The 17,218-nt window shown below is 36.0% G+C and overlaps 1 protein-coding gene and 1 non-coding gene across 4 annotated transcripts in view; one reads left to right on the top strand and one right to left on the bottom strand.

Moving 5' to 3' along the window:
- The window catches only part of LOC142349533 (FK506-binding protein 15-like), a 90,800-nt gene that overhangs the window by 25,904 nt on the left and 47,678 nt on the right, over positions 1-17,218 (bottom strand). For 2 of the 3 annotated variants that reach the window (XM_075401159.1, XM_075401161.1), the window contains exons 14-16: positions 16,308-16,530; positions 13,197-13,417; positions 12,021-12,221 (exon numbers count right to left, since the gene is read on the bottom strand). In XM_075401159.1, coding sequence (XP_075257274.1) covers positions 12,021-12,221; positions 13,197-13,417; positions 16,308-16,530 — 645 coding nt within the window. Of the gene's footprint in view, positions 1-643; positions 738-12,020; positions 12,222-13,196; positions 13,418-16,307; positions 16,531-17,218 lie in introns of all 3 variants that reach the window. The other variant, XM_075401160.1, reaches the window with a different exon arrangement.
- Positions 12,623-12,694, top strand: Trnae-cuc (transfer RNA glutamic acid (anticodon CUC)). Its single transcript has one exon. It is a non-coding gene; the product is annotated as a tRNA-Glu (tRNA).

Below are 17,218 nucleotides of genomic sequence, written 5' to 3'. Positions count from 1 at the left end.
GCCCACATAAAAACAAGCCGAAAGTTGCAATAGTTACGTAATCTATCAGAAATAATACATTGTTAACCATTACAATCAACAGTTCGCATAATATTCTTATGCATAAGGTATTCCAATGCACTAAAGAAACAAATACACGTCAATTTTCAGACATCTAGTGGGTACGGTATAGCAATAACGGAATGAATGTAGTAAAACTGTCAAGGATATTAAGCCGGGGAAGTGGAAAACCTACAAAGCCTATCAGAGTAATAAGAGATTCAACAAATCATGTTTTAGCAGCACAAAAGCACGGTGTTAAGATTGGTTGGCTGACATCTAGAGAACTGAACCGAGTAAAGAGCCGCCACATGTTAAACTATGCTTCAAGTGTCAGAAATATGGACACTCCGCAAATGAGTAAAAACGAGCAGCGTTGCATGCGATGCTCAGGCCAGCACACAGTTAAGCAATGCACCGAACCAAAAAAAGCCAAGTGTGCTAATTGTGATGGATCGCACGCATCTGTGTACAAAGGATGTTCCTCCTGTCAAAACGCAGTTTTTGAAGCAACAAAGTGAAAGCAATATTTGTAAAAATCATGCTTCTTTTCAAAATTATAGAGAATTAAATCATCAATTCATTGATTGATTCATAATAATCTTGCGGCTAAGAGAAGATTGTTTCACTTGCAGCTCACGTTGACTCTTACTCAGTTGTGACTCCAATTCGCTCACGGTGGATTTGACCCTCGAAATCTGGCAACAAATCAAGTATTCAGATACCATTTTAGATATTTTTGTAACTGTTTTGGAGTTAAAAGTTCAAAAAGAAATTCAAGAGCTGAAACCACCAAAACGTTTTTGAAAGACAAACATTCGGGTAAGTTTTGTTTCGTTCAAGTGTTCACAAATTTGCAATAAAAATGTAGAAACCATTCGAAAATTGGAATTCACTTTCCGGGATTCAAAAATTCCAGAAACTCATTACAAAAAATCATTGCCAAACATGTTTGGTTAATTCGAGCACGGAGTAATTGATTATTCCATTTTGTTTAACAATTCGAATAACAACCTACTAATCATTAGGACTAACTCAAAACTGCTCAAACCTAACCGACTAACGTCGGGAGAATTGCTTTCAAACGACCGGCGAGCGGTTGACTTCGTCAGTAGCTAGTCACGGTTTAGTGAGGCTAGCGTTAGCTTAATTGAAGGGATCTGAGGTGAAGGTAATAGATGATGACACCACGCCAAATAACAGCAGCTGAAGTGCGGCATCAACAAAAGAGTTAAGGAAAGAGAGAGAGAGAGATAGGGTGTGCGAAATAAAACGTGAACGAGAAAGAGAAGGAAAGAAACTCCAACCGACAGAGAGAGGGAGAGCTAGGAATATTTTCCATGATGAGATTCGACTCTGCAACTTCTAGTATTCTAGCCTTGTTAGTAAAAAAAAATCATAGATGGAAAACTGAAAAAGGCAATATTAAAAAAAGGTTTCCACTTCGCGCTAAAAAAGAGTTCAAAACCCCTCTTTTGTCTCTGAAGTTCTGTCATGTAAACCATCTGCAAGAATTAAAAGTTTTGTTGGATTTAAAAGTTTTGTTAAACTAACAAAAGGACAAAAAAAATCAAAATTCTAAAAACAATTGCATATTTTAACAAAATTTTGCTAAAATTCGTGATATTTATATCCTCGGAACCATTTTATTGTCTCAGGAGAATATCCAGTACAAAATCCGTATTTCAAGCCTTAAATAGTTTCAATGGCTCATGAAGATCCATAAACTTGGAACATGATAATCATTAACCGAAAAATTTTTCGAATTTTATCAAAATATTGGTAAAACTCAAGTCATTAAAATCTTCATTAACATTCCATTAACTCTAGAAAATATTTAGCAGTTTATTATCAAAACTCGGAGGACGTAAAACAAAATGCAAAATATTCAAAAAAACTTGAAAAATTGCAAATATTTTTTAAAATTGCTGAAATTAGTGATGTTAAAATCATGAAAAATTTTCCATAACATCCAGAAACTGTACAATAAACTTTTTTCAAACCCTAGAGGATGCTCTTTGGCTCTTGAAAAACTTGAAAAAAATTGTACGTTTTATCAAAAAAATTGATAAAATTTGTGATATTAAACTGTCGAAAACTATTCTACGGCCAAAAAAGTTTTCAGTAACTTATTATTAAACCTATAATGAGTATTAAACCTATAATTTTTTGAGGCCTATAATGAGGTTTCTTTGCTCCTGGGTCTGGTAAAACTTGAATAATGACAATAAATGTCAAAAAACTGAAAAAATTGCTTTGTCATAAAAAACTCTTCCATGAAAAAATGTTGAAAACCCTTCCATTGCCACTAAAAATTGTGCAGTAATCTATAATCAAACCCTACAGGAGGTTACTTGTCACCTAGGGCTGAAAAAACTGAAAAAAGGACAAAAAGCTTAAAACTTGAAAAAAATATGTCTTGCAAAAGCCTTTACCAACTTTTACAAACCTCAATTTTAGACTGGTCCAAAAAACATCCAAAAATGACAAAAATTGCGAGAAATTGAAACACTTTTGGCTAAAAAAACCTTTAAAAATGACCTTTTAACCGTACGGCTTTCCCAGTGGCTTCACAACTTTAAGTATTTGAAGGAATACTAAACGCGGTCAAGTGCCTCTAATGAAACTTGATGCACGCTGAGCTTTAACTGTTTATCCCGTTTCGAAAGCTCAAAGTCATGAAAAAGGAGCGAAAACATCTTACAAAAAAAGACAGAGCACCAATACAATTCAATTTTTGGATTGTAAAAAAAACAAGATGTCCCCAATAATAGCCGCCATAGTTTCGTGGCTTTTGAAAAAAAAAGATTGTCCAAGCCATTAGGTTGAGCATTAACAATTTGAAATCTTTGACAATTAGAAACGAGTTTACAAGATATAAAATTTTCAAAAAGCTGAAAAAAATTGTGAAAATTAATATAATTTTGCGTTTTTGATCACATTACCAAAACATATAGCTCTCAAAAAGGTCATAAAAAGTACTTATGTCTTGCGAAAGACCTTTATCAACTTTAACCAGCCTGGTCTAGACTGGTCCAACAAAAATTTTTAAAAATGACAAAAAACACGAAAAATTGCAACAAAAACTCCTAAAAATGACCTTTTAACCTTAAACTACGGCCTTCCCTTTAACTTCACCACACTAAGCACTTGAGGGACTACTAAACATGGCAAAGGGCCTCTAATGAAATTTTATGCCCGCTAGGCGCTACCTGTTTATCCCGTTTTTAAGGACGAAAAGTCAAATGGGTCAGTCGAAAAATCGGTCAAGCCAAAAATGGCATAAAAAAGACCAACAGGACTAATATAACTGTTACAAACTTCGTTTGAGAGCAATTAATGGCATTCAAGAAAAGAAACAACGTTAGTGAAAGTCATATTACGGCACCTGAGCAGAAAAACTACCAGAAATTTGAACCCTGATTTCGCACTCTAAAAACTCTTTTAGATTGCCAGATTTTATGCTCTCTGCACAATTTGGCTTTGACCATGATCACCACTCAATTTGGACTTCTGACTTTGAGAGTCACGAGATGATACAACAGCTGATATATGCATATTGGGAAGAAATCCCGTAACGATCAGCAGAAAATTTTAACATTTATTCACAACAGCACCTAATATCAACCTGATGAATCGATTCCAAAAACACCCCACTAAAAACACTATCAACATTACATGTCATATTGCAGTATGAATAACTATCTCGCATTCTAAAACCAAAAATTATTAACATCCCATATCTGATTCACAAAGGTACAAACTTCAAAAAACTGTGAGACGAGATGTCTACTATTTTGTATCCTAAACCTTGCGGTGGTAGCGCCGTAACAAACCAACGTTTTGGTAGTGTTTTGTTTAATCTCTTATATTCCATAGTACATTTCCTTTCCTGATGACCATCAAACAAAAAAAGGTTGAACTTACGCCGAAAATCAAGATTCTCGTACACCAAATAAATTAAAAGTCCGGGTGTGACACGTTTGATTAAGAAAATTTTGTTGCAAGTAATCATATTAGTCGCAAAATTCCACCAGAAGGTGGACTGCATGTTGCAACGCTAGTTTGTTGTTGCTGGGTGAATGAAAAGTAAGCCCACATAAAAACAAGCCGAAAGTTGCAATAGTTACGTAATCTATCAGAAATAATACATTGTTAACCATTACAATCAACAGTTCGCATAATACTCTTATGCATAAGGTATTCCAATGCACTAAAGAAACAAATACACGTCAATTTTCAGACATCTAGTGGGTACGGTATAGCAATAACGGAATGAATGTAGTAAAACTGTCAAGGATATTAAGCCGGGGAAGTGGAAAACCTACAAAGCCTATCAGAGTAATAAGAGATTCAACAAATCATGTTTTAGCAGCACAAAAGCACGGTGTAAAGATTGGTTGGCTGACATCTAGAGAACTGAACCGAGTAAAGAGCCGCCACATGTTAAAATATGCTTCAAGTGTCAGAAATATGGACACTCCGCAAATGAGTAAAAACGAGCAGCGTTGCATGCGATGCTCAGGCCAGCACACAGTTAAGCAATGCACCGAACCAAAAAAAAGCCAAGTGTGCTAATTGTGATGGATCGCACGCATCTGTGTACAAAGGATTTTCCTCCTGTCAAAACGCAGTTTTTGAAGCAACAAAGTGAAAACAAGATATCCAGTACTCAGCAGTAGCAAAAAGACAACCCGAAATGTTAAACCCAGACTCAACTGTCTTAGCAATCAACATAAGTGTTCTGCTTGCTAAAATACTCAGCAAAATCCGATCAACAAAATGTATTTCAGTGATATAAACAACGTTGTCAATATTAGTGCAAGCAGAATTTTCGATGATAAAATAGGTCAAAAAGTACATGACAGCATCAAAAACGCTAAAAATTTCGCGATTGTTCCACCGCAACAAATTTCCACAAAGAGCCATCAACTCAGCCAACAATGATAGAATCAAAAATATGCAATGGTACTGGCGAGGCTTAGCTAACAAAATTTCAGAACTTCTCGAATTTCTGAAGGAAAAAGATATTGATATTGTGTACCTGAAAGAAGTCAAGAGATGGCACAAGGAACATCTCACTGATAAATATTTCGTAGTTACAGAAACAAGAGCAAGTAAGTCACAGGGCTCAATGATTTTCGCAAAGAAGCGAACGACAATAACTGAAGTTAAACTTGAAAAGTTTGATAAAAATGAACGACGAAAACTTCAAAATAACGAAAGCATGCTTTCAAGTACCTGTTTTAGGTCATCTCTGGGTCATAGCTCCCAACAACTCACCAAGTCGCGATTTGAATCTGTCAGAAATTTTTGAAACTGAAATGAAAAAGGGTTTTATCTGCGGAGATTTCAACGCTCCACATCAAGAGCTGAATTGCACAACACTTTTTCATAAATAACAACCACATCAAAGAAAACTGTCAAAATATGCCTGATCGACACTTCATCGATCATCAGTCTTCAGATTTTTGACACATTTTATGTTTCCGATGAATTTGGTAGTGACCGCAGCTCCACCATAACAACCTTGAATATAGTAATTCAGAACAAACTCATTTAAAGGCAAAAACTAACTTCAAAAAATTTAAGCAGATTGTTAGACAAGAATATGAAAACTCTGTGCTCTATCCGGCAGTCTATCCAAAAGCAGAGGAACTGAATCAATTTAATGAAGTACTTGCACAGGTCATTAAACTCTCGCTACAGAAGTCGTATATCCAACAAAAAAAGATTACCCTTTGGACATGAAACCACTAATCTTATCCTCGAAAAGAAAAAAGAAGAGCTGAAAAGAACAAACGGAGAACAGTAATAAATCCCTGAAACGGGAAAAAATTCCTCCAAGAGTAATAAGGGGTCCATGAAACGATCGGAAAAAATCAAACAATCAAAATTGATTGCAAGTCCTCAAAATAAGGGGAGCAAAAGCTTTTGGAGAGCAGTTAAAGCATTATGTGGTAATTCAAAAAACGAAACAAAACTGAAAAAAGTGTTGAAGTCTCATATAAACAAATCAGAGCAATAACAGACATCAAAAATGCGAAATATTCAAAACTCTTCTACAGGATACAATGAAAGATCATAAATACGAAAGCTTGGAAGCAAATGAGCACTTCGAGAAACTCGAAAAAGAGACAAAAATACCAAAAAACCAAAATTTTGAACCAAATATTTATTGTGTTACAAAGTAGACAAATATGATGAAATTCTGAACAAAACAAGTAGATCAAGTCCAGGACCAGACAAAATCAGCTATAACATCCTGAAAAGGTTACCTAAATGACTCAAAGCATATATTTGTCTCCTGATAACTAGCTCAATAAACAATTCTTATGTTCCAACTACATGGAAAGAGTGACAATTAGAAATGCTACCAGAGCCGAATAAAAATAAAAAAAAGATAAAAAAATTACCGACCAATCAGCCTACCTAATTATATTGCAAAAACTTGTGAAACTGCAGTAAAGAATATTGTCCTAACGCACTGTTAAAAACACGGTGTCTTCGCTGAAATGCAAAGTGCGTATAGAAGGAACTGCTGCACAACTGATCACTTGCTAAAACTTACTCAGCAAGGAACAGAAGAATTTCAATGGTCCAAAATGGTGGGATTTGTCTGCCTAGACATCGAATAAGCGTTTGATGCAGTGTGGAGACTAGGACTTTAAAACAAACTGCAAAAAATTGGTGTGCATAAACCTGTGACAAAATAGGGTTAATTTTTTTCTCTCTCAGAGAAATATCTTCTTGAAATTTAAGAACTCAAAAAGTAGCACATCTTCAACACTAGCTGGAGTACCTCAGGGCAGCGCATTGCAACAACACTCCTCTTTGTTTATGTCAGCGTCATTCCTGATATACCTGAATAAAATTCTCAATTTGCTGATGATTTTGCCCTTTAATGCAGATCAAGCTCCTGTACAATAGTTCAAAAAAAAACCTCAGTAATCACTAAACAGATTGATCAAATGGTGCGATAAACTTAAATTAAGAATAAATTCTGGCACAAAAAAATTTTATGCTTTTTTAAAATCTGTCAAAGAATGTTTACAGTCTTGATCTTTTTGTCAATGGTACACGAATCGAAGGCGCAAATTCTGTCAAATTTCTTGGCGTAAACCTAACCCTGCAGTGGAACGAACACTGCAGAAGTTTGGTGGCAAGAGCAAACAAAAGAATCTACCAACTATTGCGGCTCAGTCAGATCAACAATGACGAAGAGTGCTTGCTGACTTCGTATAAATCATGGGTTCGACCTCTATTTCAATTCGAATGCCTGCTGGATTGACCAATCTAACTCAATTATCAACAACATACAACCGACCCAAAATAGAGCATTGAAAAATTGTATGAGAAAACCCCGCTGGTACAGTGTCCAAAAACTCCATGAAGAAGTCAATATACCTGCTGTAAGGGACAATCAGATCAGATTAGCAAATGAGTACCTGACAGGTGAAAAAGAAAACAAGATCGAATCAATACTTGAACTCATCCAGAAAAAAAGATACGTCCAAAAAACAGTTATCAAAGCACACTGGACCATCTGTCCTGCTAATGCTCTTTACATTTAATTTCGACAAGATTGCCATATGTACTAATGACGATAAAATACTGCCGTCATCGACAACAATCAGAGAACATAGAGCGAGCACTAAACGATTTTGGAACAAAACGAATGAAGCATTGGAAGATGGTTCGAGTCACAGCACCAACTTACAGTCCTTTTTTCTTATTTTTATTTACTTCATCTAAATTCCAGTTCCTATATCGCAGAACAGCAATCAACCAATGAAAAGAATTACACTTAAAAAGCGAGTTCTAGCGCAGTCATCAAATTATTTGATCAAGCGGGGCGCAGTAATTCAATCCCCACCACAAGTGCAGCCCTATTTTCATTTATTATTATTACAATTCAAAAAATTTTAATTGTATTGTTGCCCTGTCTTTTTTAAAGATGTGTTCAAACATTTTCAAGTTTTTTGAAGTCAAATTCGTTCACATGCGGCATTACTAGCTTCACTCCCCTGCTTCCTCTGCTGCTCCACTCGCAACTTCCAGCTCTCCAATTCAGACTATAACAACACAAGTACACATTCCTTGTCTTCCCATTATAGTTTTCCCAATTCACTAATAGTCAGTTCTAGGTCTAGTGTTTTGTTTAGTCATTGAAAACTCATTGAATTTTATGTCAGCACTTGTCCTTCTATGTTTTTTTATTTTTTTTTAATTTCCTTAATTATTCACTATTCCTTAACTCAATATTAATTACTTCCTGAATTATTATTCTTAAATAACGACTTTTTTCTCCTTTGAACAAAAAACTATTGACATCTTGCCAAGCATGGAAAAACGACGAGCTCATCAACTTTTACGAAGCTAGCCGAGCACACCAAAAAAAAGAATAAAAGCAAGCAGAGCCAGCAGAAGCCCTTCCCGGCGCTTGAATTGGCTCCCAGAAACAAGAGCAATCAATTGAATGTAAAGGAAAAACTCAGTGAAAACTCAAGAGCATAAGCTCATCTTTCCGTAATCGAACTTTCTATTTTGCTTATTGATGCCTTTTAAACTGATTGAACTTTATTGTACATACAATAATAGTAAAAAACAGTATTGCTTTGCCTCATTTTCAAAATCAGGATTGCTTGCCTTTCGGTTTGCTTCGCCACCAACGTGTACCGTGTTGCTGGAACTTGTCAGATCTACAAACATAGTCGGCAGATTGCCGGAATAGCTGCGAAAGAATAGACTTGCGTGCCGTATGATAGAGAAGTTGAAAAAGTTATCAACGCCGCTCAAAAAGCTATGTAGAAAAGTAAACGATAAATTAATAAAGCTTGCAAAAATTTATTGCGCAGAGGTCTGTTCATAAGGGACCCCTATTACACATATGAGTTCCTTTGACCTTAAACTAATTGAAAATAAATTTAAATTTAAGTGCAAAAGTCATTTTTTTGAGTGAGGTAAGTCACTTATGATCAAAATCTAATCAGGCAAAAAAACATTTGCTAGAGAGAGTGAGAAACGGCGTCACGCGCGCAAAAACAGTTAGTGAGAGGAAGAAGTCATTCAGAAAATTTGACTTTTTAGCTTTGAGGTGTGAACAAATGTAAAACGAAAAGAGAGCGTCAGACGACGAAACAAAAAACATAACAGGACAAGTCCTGACGTACAATTCAAAAAATTTTCATTGACTCAACAAACAACTAGACCTAGAACGGAAAATGAGTGAATTGGGAAAACCATTTCAAAAAAAATCAGATGAAAAAAAAACAAAAGAAAAAACAGAAAATCAATGTCAAAATGCTGCTAGGGAGAACAAAAAACATCTAGTGAGATATGTAATTTTGATTCTAACAAAAACCTAGGTCCCGAATGAGCTGTGAATGGATTGGGAAAACCATTTTGAAAAAAAATCCGATCCAAAAAATCGAAAAAAACAGTAAAAATCAAAGTGAAATTGCCGCATGTGAACAAAAAACCACTAGCGAGAAAGCGAATTTTTGTTCAAACACCGTTTTCTCACTCTACTTTAAATTAATAGCGAAAAAATTTCACACCGCAGAACCACTCGCTTTTTCACTCCACTTCCTGTTTCGGCGTGACCAAAATCACAAGTCCAGTTTGACTTCAAAAGTCATGAAAATGTTTGAACAGATCTTAAAAGAACATAGCCGGAAGAATTCCGGAAACGACTCGAAGGAGAAAATTGCCCATATTTATGACTAAACAACTATAACAACTATTATGAACCCTGAATATCCACAAATGCCATTAAAAAATTGAGGAAGAATAGAAACAGCATTCAAAAACAAATTGAATAAAAAAAAAACTAGAAAAACTTAATGAGTTTTTTTTAATAGTACAAGGAAACATAAAGCCGAATAAAGTTCCTTGGCAATTTGAGCAATGAAAAGCTCGCAAAACAATGGTCAAGTCATAAAAGACTAAGAAACTTGTCTAAGATTTAAACTGCGAAAAAATAAGAAAAATGGTTTAAAATTTCTCAATTTTTGTCATTTTTCCTATTAAAAAAATGATTTTTACGAACAAAACTTTAATCAATTGGCATCTGAAAATTCCTTAGGTAACAAGCTTCTATTCAAATCTCACTTAAAGCAGTAAAACAAAAAAACAGGCAAAAAAACCATTAAATTTTGTCTAAAATCAGCAAAACTGATCAAAAACCTCCAAATAACCATTAAACTTAAATTAACTACTTAAAACCTTCAATTCCTATCAAAACAAGCCTTAAACCAATACAATATCATAATCAAACCTCATAACAATCAAAAGTTGCAAAAAACTGCTTTTAAAAGCCGCACGTGAACAAAAAAAATGCCATGAAAAAATTGAGGAAGAATATAAACGGCATTCAAAAACAAATTGAACAAAAAAACTAGAAAAACTTAATGAGTTTTTAATAGTACAAGGAAACATAAAGCCGAATAAAGTTCCTTTGCAATTTGAGCAATGAAAAGCTCGCAAAACAATAGTCAAGTCATGAAAGGCTAAGAAACTTGTCTAAGATTAAAAAAAAGAACTGCAAAAAAAACATACCCGGCAGGTTGCCGGAAAATAGCCGCCGTTGATTCCAATAAGCATGATTGGGATTGAAAGAATAGAAGAAAAAAAAAGATTTTTGTACAAAAACATTTTTTAAGTCCGATTTACTTTGATGGCATTTCGTAGTTGAACATAACGTACTTCTGTTTCTTAGAGAGAGAGGCTACAGGGGCTACTATCAATACCAATAAGCATTAGAGATGGTTACTAAGACTTATAGGAACCACGTTCAAATAGCGGGCATCTAAAATTGGGCTTTATGGGTTTATCTCGTTTCTATTTCTGACTTAAATTTTTATACTGACTCTGTTCATTTTGATTTGCTTTGCTAAGCAACTGATGTTCAAAATCACTTTTAGCAGAATGAGAGAAGAGAGAAACTAGCCTCGAGAAGTCAAAAAGATTTCACGCAAAATGTTGAAAAGGCGGCAAAATGAGGTAAAGCGAAACATTTTTTTATTCGACGAAGTAAAAAAAAATAGGAGCGCTATAATAGCCGGCTGAGAAGATGAGGGCGGCTATTAATAAGAAAAATGGTTTAAAATTTCCCAATTTTTCTGTCATTTTTCCTATGACAAAAAAGATTTTTACGAACAAAAGTTTCATCAATTGGCATCTGAAAATTCCTTAGGTAACAAGCTTCTATTCAAATCTCACTTAAAGCAGTAAAACAAAAAAACAGGCAAAAAAAACCATAAAATTTCGTCTAAAATCAGCAAAACTGATCAAAAACCTCCAAATTACCATTAAAATTAAATTAACTACTTAAAACCTTCAATTCCTATCAAAACAAGCCTAAAACCAACACAATATCATAATCAAACCTCATAACAATCAAAAGTTGCAAAAAAACTGCTTTTAAAAGCCGCACGAGAACAAAAATTTTGCTCGCTTAGAGAAAATTTTTTCACACATCAATTTCTCGCTCTCTCAGAAATAGCGGTGCGAACAAAAACCACTCTCTTTTCGCTCCGCTCTTCACTTTTATTCAGAACCAAAATGACTCCAAATTTTTTCACGCGTTTCATTTCCCGCTTCAAAAATCACTCCAATAGAATTGGTTAAAAAAGGACTTCTCCAATACTCCTCTTCGAGTCGTAAAAAGACAGCGCCCCAATACAATTCAAATTCTTTGAATTGTAAAAACCAAGAGCACCGCAATATAGCTCCGCTCAGCTTACAGCTACAAAAAAGGAGTATAGAAAAGTTAACTATTATTAATCCGACAAAAATGCAATCCTTGACTCGTGAAAAGACCATGCTCGACCTTAATTTGTTACGAAAGGACCTTATCTGGACCCATGAAAAGACTGTACCTCGACTTTAACTAGGAGCTGAACCGTGTATTTATAGTCAATATTGGACATCCCTACTGGAATTAAAGGTCGAGGTCTAAACCTGGCTAACAGTGATACCTCAGACTGAAGAGTGTCACTTCGGGCATTGGCGTCCTTGACTTGCAACTCCATCTGGTCGCGTGTCTGCTGTACCATGTGGTCACATTTGAGTCTCCACTGGCTCTCCAACTCACTTTCTAGTCTACTGAGTGCCAGACTAGCTTCACTCCCCTGCTTCCTCTGCTGCTCCACTCGCAACTTCCAGCTCTCCAATTCAGACTATAACAACACAAACACACATTCCTTGTCTTCCCATTATACCCCCCATTCATACCCCCATTACGATATAATTAGGGTAACTGGAGTGGGAGGGCCCTAAGGGGGGATCTAAAACGGGAAAGATTCCTAAAATCAAAAATCTTTGAATCTTGAAGGCTGTTCTTATTAGACCTCCCATTTCGGCTCTTTTCTGTTTCAACCCCTATTTTAATTCATTGTCAATAACTGCACGTCGAAAAGCAGTAGTGTAATGAATGCTTATGCACATATTGTTGCGAGCTTTTAGCATTTATTCTTTGCTGTAGTTCGTCTTTTAACTTGTAGTTATATATTATATGTAGTGGCATAAATATGATTATACAGTTCTGTATATAAACGAATTATCTATATTTACTAACAAGTCCCAGTTGGTCTAGCGGTTAGGATTTGTGGCTCTCACCCACAAGGCCCGGGTTCGACTCCCGGACTGGGAACATTTTTGTCAACTACCAAACGAAGAGGTGACATTCCATTCTAGTTACAACTTCTCTCACGCAGTCCTAATTACCCTCGATAAACCATTTCGGATCTTTTCCGTTTATGCCCCCCCTCCAACTTAATGGGTGCATAGTATTTGCACCCCCCCCCCCCCCCCAGACAGACGCATGTTCTTCATTTTTACAATGATTTAGGATCTTTTCCGTTTGTGCCCCCCCCCCCCCCATTATTTGCGCCCCCCAGACAAACGTGCCATATTTTTACATAATGATTTACTGTGTAATGGCATCTGCTGTAACTGGAGGGCACACAACATACTGGTGTGGGGCACAAAGATCCATGATTTACTATACAATGGCACGTGCTCTGTAACGGGGGGCACAAACGGAAAAGATCCATGGTTTTTTTTCCACGAAAACCTTCATGGCATTTATAACACTATCGTACCAGATTTTGCCAATCAATAAAAATAAGGAGATGCAGGACTCGAATGCTTACCTCGTGTAGCTTCCTGAGATCGTCCATCTCTTTCTCCTGCAGCTGTTTATCTGCATCTGCCCTCCTCTTCCTCTCTCCAATCTGTCTGTTGAGACTGTCCATCTCAGCTGTAGAGTCAGTCAGCTGTTCCTCTAATTCTCCCACTTTGGCCTCTGCCGCCTTCCTACTCGCCCTCTGCTCCCTATATGCCTGTTTCAACTTCCCAACGTCCTCTTCCAACTCTGAAACAAAATAAGCAATATCGAGTGACTGCTGAAAACAGACAACCTTTACAACACCATGAATTCTTTTATGGTTAAGGAAAGCATTTTGAATAAACCAGATCCAGCAGCTTCGTGGAATATAAAACTACCAGTGCAGCCTTTCCGCCGCGCAATGGCTTTTCTGGTAACACAACCCTTCAATCGTAAACCTGTACAATCCGGAAACTTTGCTTTGAAAGCGTCTTCAGAAAATATCAGTACTCAAGCCAAAGAACAATAGGATCTTTTCCGCTAGCGCCCCCCCCCCGTCCTCTATAACCGAAACTTAGGCACCCCCAAATATTAATGTTTTGCGACCTTCTGGAAAGGTAACTTATGTTCATGATTACCTACCTAGTATAATACATCAACAACCACATATGCAACATTTTTCAGGAAAATCGAAGTAGTAGACCCTTTTTACAAAGCACGCAATTCCAAATAATGCAATAAGAACAAGTTTTTGGTTGATGTTTACATTATATGCAGCTTATTATTATTATGCACGGGGACGTCTTAACAAATAGACGTACCAAAATGTAGAAATTTCAACGAAAGTGATTGGTTGAGAAATTTAAAACACTTTACCTTTATGCGTTCAATTAGCCTAAATTTGACATAGCCTAATAATGCCAGATTACAGATTTTTTACCGCATCTGGCCATACCTCGAGGGCCATGCCCAAGCCTCAGCGTCCCGTGGGACTTGATATGAATCTATCACAACCGAACGTGAGACCAGTTTCCCCAAACAAAATAATTTTGGTATTTCGGCAGATCGGGATTTCTTTACGTTAACATTCGTATCTTGTTTTAAAACATACCCACCAGATAGCCTGAAAATCGCCGCCGTTGATTCCGATAAGCATGATGGGGATTGAAAGAACAGAAGATATTGGAAAAAAAGATTTTTGTACAAAAACATTTTTTAACTCCGATTTAATTTGATGGAATTTCGTAGCTGAACACACTTCTGTTTCTTAGAGACAGGCTACAGGAGCTACTATCAATACCAATAAGCATTAGAGATGGTAACTAAGACTTATAGGAACGACGTTCAAATAGCGGGCATCTAAAACTGGGCTTTATGGGTTTATCCCGTTTCTATTTTTTATACTGACTGTTCATTTTGAAATGCTTTGCTGAGCAACTGATGTTCAAAACTACTTTTAGCAGAATGAGAGAAGAGAGAAACTAGCCTAGAGAAGTCAAAAAGATTTCACGAAAAATGTTGAAAAAGCGGCAAAATGAGGTAAAGCGAAAAATTTTTTTGTTCGACGAAGTAAAAAAAAAAAACAAAGCAGGACAAGTCCTGACGTACAATTCAAAGAATTTTCATTGACTAGACAGAAAACTAGACCTAGAATGGATTGGGAAAACCATTTAGAAAAAAAATCCAATCCAAAAAATCGAAAAACAGTAAAAATCGAAGAGGAATTGCCGCATGTGAAAAAAACCACTAGCGCGAAATCGATTTTTGCTCAAACACCGTTTTCACACTCTACTTTGAATTTAGAGCCAAAAAATCACGCCGCAAAACCACTCGCTTTTTCGCTCCACTTCCTGTTTCGGCGTGACCAAAATCACCACTCCTATTTGGTTCAAAAATCATGAAAATGCGTGAACAGATCTTAAAAAAAACATAGCCGGAAGAAATCCGGAAACGACTCGAAGGAGAAAATTGCCCATTCTTATGACTAAACCACTACAACAACTATTGTGAAGAATAGGAACAGCATTCAAAAACCAAAAACAAATTGAAAGAGAAAACTAGAAAAACCTAATGACTTTTTTTTATAGTACAAGGAAACATAAAGCCGAATAAAATTCATTTGCAATTAGAGCAATGAAAATCTCGCAAAACAATGCGCAAGTCATAATAGACTAGGAAACTTGTCTAAGGTTAAAAAAAGGAAAACTGCAAAAAAAAAGAAAAATGGTTTAAAATTTCTCAATTTTTCTGTCAATTTTCCCAAGAAAAGAAAGATTTACACCAATAAAACTTTAGTCAATTGGTAGCTGAAAATTCCTTAGGTAACAAGCTTCCATTCAAATCCCACTTAAAGCATTAATACAAAAAACGGGTAAAAACCATTAAATTTCGCCTAAAAATCAGCAAAACTGATCAAAAACCTCAAATTAACTGCTTGAAACCTTTAATTTCTATCGAAACAAGCCTAAAATTAATACAATATAATAATCAAACCTCATAACCATCAAAAGCTACAAAAAAACTGCTTTTAAAGGCAGCACGTGAACAAAAAATTTCGCTCGCTTAGAGAAATTTTTTTCACACATCAATTTCTCGCTCTATCAAAAACAGCGGTATGAACAAAAACCACTCTCTTTTCGCTCCGCTCTTCACTTTTGTTCGCGTTTCATTTCCCGCTTCAAAAATCACTCCAATAAAATTGATTAAAAAAAGGACTTCTCCAATACTTCTCTTCGAGTCGTAATAAGACAGCGCCCCAATACAATTCAAATTCTTTGAATTGTAAAAAATTAGGAGCGCTATAATAGCCGGCTGAGAGGATGAGGGCGGCTATTAAACATGCAGAATTTTTGACCAATCAGCCAATCAGAAAGCAATATTCCCATTTTCTCAATTGTGATTGGCCAGCAATAATAATTCTATATTTTGGTACGTCTGCCATTTTCACTAGCGCCATTATGCACGTATTAATTTCAAACTACCGCTCAGTTAATATTTTCTAAATGCCCATTCACGCGTATTCACATGTAATAATTCATATGCACACATTGTTAAAATATACACAATGGGGGGTGCCTAATTTAGATCCGAACAATAGAGCAAATAGAAATGCCCTAAAACACTTCTGCACCGTGAGATACAAGAAAAGGAAAGGTACCGGTGATTTTGTTTTTGGAAGTTGCTAGCTCTTCTCTCATCTGGTTTTTGCCAAGTGCCTCCTCGCTGATCTGCGCTTTGAAGTCTACCTGTCTCTGCTTCTGTGTAGATAGGTCAAACTGCAATTCAGCTATTTTGTTGTTGAGTGAGTTGAGCTCATTCAGCATCTGTGTTTTCTCTTGCTCCAATTGTGTGATTTTGATCTGACTAGCAGAGGACACACTCTAGAATAATACAAGTTAAAACTGAACCATACGGCAACAAAAAAGCATGTGAAAATCAATAGAAAATTTTTTCAGACCCCGTAACGAAGACATTTCACTGCCGCTGTTGCTTTACGGCCACCTGCTAAAACCAGTTAGACCAAGTTCCTTTTTTTTAAAAAAAAATCACGTACAATAAAGTCCTTAAATACAATCCAAAGAATTGGATGAATAACATGTAAAGTCTTCAAGCGGATCAGCAGATCATTTGAATTCACGAGCCAAAGAGAAATTTTGTTTTTAAAAATTAAACAAACCGTTAGAATTGTAGATATTTCCGGTAAAAGGGTATTGAAAACCTAATTTTCCTATCAAAAATGCAAGAAAAAAACTTGACATCGAAGAACATAGCCGAAAGATTGCCGGAATAGCTGCGAAATATAGAAATAGTCTTTCCGTCAAATAATAGAGATAGAAACAGACAATGCGTTGAAAAAGATATCGACACCGCTGAAGTATTTGTAGACAAAACCTCCAACTACAAATTAAAATGGTTTTCCCAAATTCACTCAACAGAAACCTTCACAGCTATAAAAAACTCTGGAAACATAGGTAAGCATAGGCAGGTAAACCAACGAATAATCAAACGTTAACCGACTAACGTCAAATGAATTGCTCTCAGACGACAGGCGGTGTATTTGACGAAACT

The sequence above is a fragment of the Convolutriloba macropyga genome, chromosome 11, assembly GCF_964194025.1.
Source record: "Convolutriloba macropyga chromosome 11, txConMacr16.3, whole genome shotgun sequence".
Taxonomy (NCBI): domain Eukaryota; kingdom Metazoa; phylum Xenacoelomorpha; order Acoela; family Convolutidae; genus Convolutriloba; species Convolutriloba macropyga.
The sequence above is the reverse complement of the archived record's forward strand: the minus strand, read 5'-3'. Positions and strand labels throughout refer to the sequence as shown.